The sequence below is a fragment of the Hyaena hyaena genome, unplaced genomic scaffold, assembly GCF_003009895.1.
Source record: "Hyaena hyaena isolate Hyena2069 unplaced genomic scaffold, ASM300989v1 scaffold_6, whole genome shotgun sequence".
NCBI lineage: Eukaryota > Metazoa > Chordata > Mammalia > Carnivora > Hyaenidae > Hyaena > Hyaena hyaena.
Window position 1 is genome coordinate 836,646 of NW_024080638.1, and position 8,851 is coordinate 845,496.

An 8,851-nucleotide genomic window follows, 5' to 3' on the forward strand; every position below is an offset into this window, starting at 1 on the left:
CACCCCCCACCCCCATATATTGGGCAGTTTAGGATTGTTTTTTGTTGTTTAAACTCAAGAATATTACATTTGTCCTTAAGTTTCATTTTTTGTTCTTGTTTCAATTTTTTATTTAAATTCCAATTAACATAGAGTGTACTATTGGTTTTGGGAGTAGAATTTAGTGATTCATCATTGACATATAGCACCCAGTGCTTATCCCAACAAGTGCCCTCCTTAATGCCCATCACCCATTTAGCTCATCTCCCATCTCCCTCCCTCCATCAACCCTAAATTTGTTCTCTATAGTTAAGAGTCTCTTATGGTTTCATCTTAATAGATTTGGCCAAGTTTTTTTAACATTTCTGTTAAAATCATCTATAAAGTAGCTTAATATTTATCCTTTGCAAAATTTGCTTAAGCTTTTTGAATTAGGTATTTGATAAGTACCTTCTCTACTGTCATCAAAATACTTATAAATTTTTGAAGATGACCCTGTTGAACTAGGGAACAAAATTAAGTCTATAGTTGATAAAAGAGTCTATAGTTGAATAAGTACAATAATGCAGGATTATGGAGGCACTATAGAGATCTTGAAAAATCAGGAAAGAAAACTAGATTTGGGCCTTTTCTTTCAGAATGTGTACTACTGATATTCAAGTGAGAATTTCTAAGTCCAGTCCTTATAGTTTGTAACCAAAAAAAGTCCCAAAATCTGTATTTAGTTATTACTTTACCCATGATGATGTGTTAGATTTAATTAAATGTTTTTGTATAATAAATTAGGCTTTTTCTTCCCTTTTAGGTCAACTTTCTTTCTATGATGCAAGCTCAAAACAGTTGTTGTATACCTTTAAGACAAAATTTACGCAGCCAGTACTACCTGGTTTCATGGTTAGTACCAAATTTATATTTTACTTGGTTAAGCAACTTTATTGAGAACAATCTGTGCTCTTTATATTTGGGGAAACTGAATATCTTATTTTTTCTTCATATTCTTTCCTCTTTCCCTAATCTACCTCTCCCAAATCTGTGATTGTGTGTATATTTTTGGTATATTTTAGTGAAGTAAATATTATTACATAAAAGTATGCAAACCTTAAGAATGCAGTTTGATGAATCTTCATAGTACTGCACACATTTTTGTAATCAGTATCTAGATCAAGAAGTGGAACCTTAATGGGGCACCTGGGTGGCTCAGTCAATTAAGTGTCTGACTTTGGCTCAGGTCATGATCTCATGGATTGTGAGTTCGAGACCCTCCTCAGGCTCTGTGGTGACAACTCAGAGCCTGGAGCCTGTTTTGGATTCTGTGTTTCCCTCTCTCTTTTGGCCCCTCACCCTGCTCACACTCTGTCTCTGTCTCTCTCAAAACTAAATAAACATTAAAAAAAAAAAGAAGGAGCAGAAGCAGAACCTTAACAGAGCCTCATATACCTCTTTGTGCCCATTTATAGCCTCTACTGGCCCACCTGCAAAATGGTTACCATCTTGAGTTTTAATACCATTAATTCATTTTGCCTCCCTTTCAACTTTGTATACAGTATCTTTTTGGTTTAGCACTGTGTTTGTGGGATTTATTCATGCTGTTCAATGTGGTAGTACTTCACTCATTCTCATATAGTTTTATATTTATATGTATAGTTTTCCATTATATGACTATTTCATCATTTATATATCCATTCTAATTTAGTTGGATTCTTGCGTGGTTTCCCCTTAGGGACATTTACAACTAGAATAGTTATGAATATTCTTGTTTGTGCCTTTTGGCAAATTATGTATATATTTCCATTGGGTATATAACTAAGGCTGGAGTTGCTGGATAGTATGGTGTATGTGTAATCAACTCTAGTAGGGGCAGGGTTTTTCAAAGTTGTTGGTTATACTATTTTATTGCTAGCAGTATATCTTTATCAACACTTGGTAGTATCTTTTTTAAGTTTTAGTTCTTCTAGTGGGTATGATATATTGAATTGTGGATTTTCATGCTGTTGAACCTTTTTTTTTTTTGTTTATTGGCAATTTAGGTACACTCTTGTGAAATAGTTGCTCAAGTCTTTTGCCTGTATTTCTATTGTGTCTTCTTCCTACTTCTTACTGATTGATTTGGAGTTCTTTAAGTAGCGTGACTCTTTTGCCAGATACATGTATTGCAAATTTCTTTTTTACTCTGGCTTTCCTTTTCCCTCTTGGTATTTTCGCATGAAAAAAAGGTTGTTAATTTTAATGTTGCTCAATTTATCAATTTAAAAATTTATGGTTAGCACTTTTTGTGTTTTAAGAAATCTTTTTTCACCTCCAAAGTCATGAAAATATTCTTGTTTTCTTCTAAAAGCTTTTCCTTGTACTTTTAGATATAGACTGCATTTACAATGGAAGTACAATGTAGAATTGCTGTTTGGTATGATGTTGGGTTCAACTTAAATAGCTATCCACTTATTCCATGACCATTTATAGAGAAGATCGTCTTTTTTTCTGTTGCAGTGCAGTGTTGTCTTTATAAAATATTAGATTAACAGTCTTTGTGTGGTAGGCAAAATATATGTGTCTGTACACACATATATAATTTCAGGACTACTCAATTTCAGGTTTATTTATTTTAAAAACTTTTTTGCTTGTATTTAAATCCAACTTAGTTAACATAACAAACAATATGGTTTCAGGAGTAGAAGGTAATGATCCATCGTTTACATAAAAAACCCCAGTGCTCATCCTAACGTGCCCTCCTTGATGCCCATCACCCATTTAGTCCATCCCCCCACCCAGTACCCCTTGAGCAACCCTCAGTTTGTTCTTTGTATTTAAGTGTCTCTTATGGTGTGCCTCCCTCTATCTTCTTTTTCTGTCCCTTTCCCTTTGTTCATCTGTTTCTTAAACTTCCACATATGAATGAAATCACGATATTTGTCTTTCTCTGAGTGACTTATTTCGCTTAGCAGAATACATTCTAGTTCAATCCATGTTGTTGCAAGTGGCAAGATTTCATTCTTTTTGATCACTGAGTAATATATACCATTCTGTGTATAAATACCACATCTTCTTTATCCATTCATCAATTGATGGATATTTGGGCTCTTTCCATAATTTGGCTATTGTCGATAGTGCTGCTATAACATTGGGGTTCATGTGCCCCTTTGAATCAGTATTTTTGTATCCTTTGGATAAATACCTAATAGTGCAATTGCTGGGTCATAGGGTAGTTCTATTTTTAATTTTCTGAGTAACTTCCATACAGTTTTCCAGAGTGGCTACCCTAGTTTGCATTCCTACTAGCAGTGCAAAAGAGTTCACCTTTCTCTGCATCCTCACTAACTTTGTGTTGTTTCCTGAGTTGTTAATTTTAGCTATTCTGACAAGTGTGAGGTGATAATCTCATAATCTCTTATGTCTCAGAGGGTTGGATATCATGTTAAATTTGAGTTTATCTCAAGTAGATAAGTAGTGAGCTTATTGATTTTCATTCCAAATAATTAAACACTAACTACATTAGTAAATGTTGTAAGTTGCTTTAGGAAATATATTTTCAAATTGGTTGAAATTATTTTTTCCTTTCATTGAAGCCTTTATTAACTAGGTAAGTGATTATTAAACTTTTTGTGTACAAGATTAGTTTTATTTAAAAATAACTTTTTAATGTTTATTTACTTTTGAGAGAGACAGAACGTGAGCAGGAGAGGGGCAGAGAGAGAGAGATAAGGAGACAGAGAATTCAAAGTAGGCTCCAGGTCTGAGCTGTCAGCACAGAGCCCAACATGAGGCTTGAATTCACGAACGCTGAGATCATGACCTGAGCTGAAGTCAGACATTTAACCAACTGAGCCACCCAGGCGCCCCTAGTTTTCTTTTTAAAAGCAAGTTTATTAAGGATAATTCATAGTAGTGTACAGTTCTGTGGGATTTGACAAATGCATACAGTTGTGTAACACTACCATAATCAAGACATTGAACATTTCTATCACCCTACAAGAGTTCTTCATCTTCCTTTGTAATGGACCTATCTGATCACACCCAGCCCTGGCAATCACTAACAAGGTTTTAGTCTCTACAGTTTTGCTTTTCCAGAATATTACAGAAAAGGAATTATATGGTATGTAGACTTTTGATTCTACAGCATAATGCATTTGATATTCATCAGTGTTGTGTTTAGCAGTTGTGTCCTTTCTTTTTTATTGCTGATGAGTGTCTGTTTTATTGCTATGTATGTAGCACACATTATTCATCCACTCATCAGTTGTAGGACTTGGGGTTCTTTCCGGTTTTTGACAATTATGAATAAAGGCACTGTAAATATTTGCAAATAGGTTTTTGTGTGAATATTTGTTTTCATTCTTCTTGGGTAAATACTTAGGAGTGAACTATTAGATCACTTTGAAAGTGTACATTGAGCATCTGTGTGGCTCAGTAGGTTATGTATTTGACTTCAGCTCAGGTCATGATCTTACAGTTTGTAGGTTAGGGCCCTGCATTGGGCTTTGTGCTGACAGCTCAGAGCCTGGAGCCTGCTTTGAATTCTGTGTTTCCCTCTCTGTCTGCCCGTCCCCACTGACACACTGTTTCTCTCTCAAAAATAAACATAAAAAAAAATTTTTTAAGTGTATGTTTAAATTTGTAGGAAGCTACCAAAATGTTTTCCAGAGTGACTGTATGACTTTTGCATTCCCTTTTTTAAAATTTTTATTTAAATTTTAGTTAACATACAGTGCAATATTGTTTTCAGGAATAGAATTCAGTGACTCATCACTTAAATACAACACCCAGTGCTCAACACAATATGCACCCATCACCCATCTAACTCATCTTCTACCCACCTCCCTCCATTAACCCGCAGTTTATTCTTTATCATTAAGAGTCTTTCGTGGTTTAGGGGCGCCTGGGTGGCTTAGTCGGTTAAGCGTCCGACTTTCGCTTAGGTCATGATCTCGCGGTTCGTGGGTTCGAGCCCCGCGTCGGGCTCTGTGCTGACTGCCAGCTCAGAGCCTGCAGCCTGTTTCGGAGTCTGTGACTCCCTCTCTCTCTGACCCTCCCCTGCTCACACTGTCTCTCTCTCTCTCCTAGAAATAAATAAAAAAATATTTAAAAAAAAAAAAAAAAAGAGTCTTTCGTGGTTTGTTTCCCTCTCTCCTCTTCTCCCTCCTTCCCCTATGTTCATCTGTTTTGTTTCTTTATTCCACATATGTGTGGGGCACCTGGGTGGCTTAGTCAGTTAAGTGCTGACTCTTGATTTTGTTTCAGGTCATGATCTCACTATCATGGGGTCATGAGATCAAGCCCTGCATCAGGCTCCACACTGAGCATGGAATCTGCCTAGGACTCTCTCTCTCCCTCTTCCTCTGCTCACCCCCTGCTCATGCTCTCTCTCTCAAAGTAAATAAAGAAATAGATTCCATGTATGAGGGAAATCATATGGTATTTGCCTTTCTTGGACTTATTTTGCTTAGTGTAATACATTCTAGCTCCTCCAGGTCATTGTAAATGGCAAGGTTTCATTCTTTTTCATTTTTTAAAAAAGTTTAGGGGCACCTGGGTGGCTTAGTCGGTTAAGCGTCCGGCTTTCGCTTGGGTCATGATCTCGCGGTTTTTGGGTTCAAGCCCTGCGTCGGGCTCTGTGCTGACTGCCAGTTCGGAGCCTGGAGCCTGTTTTGGAGCCTGTGTCTCCCTCTCTCTCTGACCCTCCCCCTGCTCACGCTGTCTCTCTCTCCTAGAAATAAATAAAAATATTTAAAAAAAATAAAAAAGTTTATTTATTTTGAGAGTGTGAGCAAGGGAGGGGCAGAGAGAGAGCGGAAAGAGAGAACCCCAAACAGGCTCCGTGCTAGTGCAGAGCCTGAAGTGTGAGATCATGACCTGAGCCAAAGTGAAGAGTTAGACACTTAACTGATTGAGCCACCCAGGCACCCCAAGATTTCATTCTTTTTTATTAATATTCCATGTGCGTGTGCATATGTGTGTGTGCATGTGTGTGTGTGTGTGTGTGTGTTGTACACACACACCACATCTTTATCCCTTAATCAGTAGATGAACATTTTGGCTCTTTCCATAGTTTGGCTGTTGTTGATAATTCTCCTATAAACATTGGGGTGCTTGTAACCCTTTGAATCTGTATTTTTGTGTCTTTTGTGTAAATACTTAGTAGTACAATTGCTGGATGGTAGGGTAGTTACATTTTTAGTTTTTTTGAGGAACTTCATACTGTTCTCCAGAGAGACCGTACCAGTTTGCATTCCCACCAGCAGTGCAAGAGGGATACCCTTTTCTACACATCTGCACCAAGACCTGTTGTTTCTTGTATTGTGACTTTTGCATTCCTACTAGCAATATATGAGAGTTTACAACATCCTTGCCATTATTTAATATTGTCAGATTTTTTTGTTCAGCAATTTTTTTAATATTTATTTCTGAGAGAGAGAGAGAGAAACAGTGTGAGCAGGGGAGGGTCAGAGAGAGAGGGAGACACAGAATCTGAAACAGGCTCCAGGCTCTGAGCTGGCAGTCAGTACAGAGCCTGACGCGGGGCTCGAACCCACAAACCGTGAGATCATGACCTGAGTCGAAGTTGGACGCTTAACCGACTGAGCCACCCAGGCGCCCCTGTTCAGCAATTTTAATAGGCATATGATGGTATTTCATTCTGGTTTTAACTTTCATTTTCCTAAGGACAAATGATGTTGAGGATCTTTTCATGTGCTTATTTTCCATTTTTATAATTTCTTTGATGAAGTATTTATTGTTCATTTTTTATTGGGGTACTTGTTTTCTCATTAATGAGTTTTAAGATTTCTTTATGTATGCTGGATATGGATCCTAATCAAATAACTGTTTTGGAAATACTTTTTCCTAGTTTGTGACTTTTTTCATTTTCTAGACATTTTGAATAGAAGTTTTTCCTTTTTTTTTTTTTAATTTTTTTTTAATGCTTTATTTCTAGGAGAGAGATAGAGAGAGACAGTGTGAGCAGGGGAGGGTCAGAGAGAGAGAGAGTCACAGACTCTGAAACAGGCTCCAGGCTCCAAGCTGGCAGTCAGCACAGAGCCCGACACAGGGCTCGAACCCACGAACAGCGAGATCATGACCTAAGCGAAAGTCAGACGCTTAACCGACTAAGCCACCCAGGCGCCCCGAGAAGTTTTTCCTTTTAATGAAATCTTGTTTGTCCAATTTTTTTCTTTTATGGATCTTGTTTTGCCTACAGGATATCTGGATATTACCATTTGCGTTTTTCTTAGAAGTTCTTAAAGAATTAACAAAAGAGTTCATATTCTTAACAAGTTAGGGAAGGAAATAATGGATTTTACTCTGTTAACACTGGAGTGTTGGATTCCTATAGTCTCAGGCCACACCTTATCACAACCTAAAGCACTAACTGGGGTAAGAAAGTTGGCTCTTTGTGCACTTCTCTTGGTTGTGAAGGTTAGCATCAGTAGTAATAGCCGGTGTTTTTTGCCTATTAATCCTAAAAATTTAATCTCTAAATTTCTGCAGCCTTTAGTTCCCTCTCTTGTGTGCAATTCCAGTGGGCTCTGCTACCACAAAGACTTCCTCTGGCCTCTGGTTCTCAAAGACTCTTGAGTTAGCCTTCCTTTTTCACTTCTTATCAGTTCAAATATGAAGGTTATCAGTTTGGAACTTGTTGATGTTCACATATGTGGCATTTTGCCTTTCACATGGGACTTTAAGGATCACCTCAGTTCTAATTTGATTTGAAATCTAACTAAAACTTTGTTTTTGTCTTTTTTTTAGGTTTGGTGTGGTGGACTTTCTTTGAATACTGGGATGCAGGTTCCAAGTGCTGTGAGAACACTTCAGAAAAGTGAAAATGGAATGACGGGTTCAGCTAGCAGCCTAAACAATGTTACTCAGTAATGCTCACTCAGAATATGTTTCACTCCTTTTGACTGGGTGGCCTTTTCTGTGCAGTTGCTAATCACAGAAATTTACAAGTGGTGGAAATCAGGTTTGCTACCTTCTGCTTTAAGGCCTGAAATGTGTTAGCATTAAGCATCTAGTACCAAGTACTCAAGGGAACCTACTGTGCAGTAACATCAAGCAAGCAGATAACTGAGCAAGAAACTGATGTTTTGAAGAGCAAATGGGAAAAAAGGCAGTGTTTAAATAGTTACATAGAAACTCATTTTCTTGGATTACTTTGGCTCTTCTAATATGTTTAGTTAGTATGTAGCCCTAGGATCTGAAAGAAAGCATTTAAATCTTGTCTTCTTTCCCTTATACTTTATCTCATCACTACCTATTATTAGGTTCTTATACTGAAGCTTTAAGAATATACAGTCTTCTAAAGTTTTCTAAAAACTGAAATCATTGATTGGAGATGCTAGAAATTTTCCTTAATTGTTCTTTTGTAAAGAAGTTGAGTTTTGCTAAATTATCCTCTTTTGCTTTATTTACTAGGTGGTTTATCATTTTCTCTTTTCCAAATGCTGTGATATTTCTCTTGAGTTAAAACTCAAAATAGAGTGGATAGGAAGAGTTTAGCTTAAAATCACTCATACATTAGTGGGTTTTTTTTTTTCATTTTGTTTGTTTTACCTGCTGCACTAACAGTGGCAAAGGGATATCCTTTATATGTTGCCTCGTTTAATTAGACTTCTTTTCATTCCATCATTTTGGATGATGGATAAGATTATTTAAAGCTTTCTATTTTCTGATTTTATTGTTGGGTTTATTACTACCTTTAATAGTTGTCTTGGTAAAATTCCCACTTGAATTTGGTAATAATTGATAATTATATTGATTTTTAATATTTCCAGTAGGAGTGAAATTTTATTAAAGTTAAAAAAAAGGTAGAAAAGCCTGCACCATTTAAGTTTTATCTAAGAAGATACATTATAAAGGGAGATGCCTAAAACTACTGAGGTCA

General features: G+C 36.8%; 1 protein-coding gene across 3 annotated transcripts in view; it reads left to right on the plus strand.

The window, feature by feature from the left end:
• FSD1L (fibronectin type III and SPRY domain containing 1 like) overlaps positions 1-8,423 on the plus strand; it is a 66,478-nt gene extending 58,055 nt beyond the window's left edge. For 2 of the 3 annotated variants that reach the window (XM_039239813.1, XM_039239821.1), the window contains exons 12-13: positions 785-873; positions 7,717-8,423. In XM_039239813.1, coding sequence (XP_039095744.1) covers positions 785-873; positions 7,717-7,839 — 212 coding nt within the window. In that variant the 3' untranslated portion in view covers positions 7,840-8,423. Of the gene's footprint in view, positions 1-784; positions 874-7,716 lie in introns of those variants that run through there. The other variant, XR_005529778.1, reaches the window with a different exon arrangement.
• The last annotated feature ends 428 nt before the right edge of the window (positions 8,424-8,851 follow it).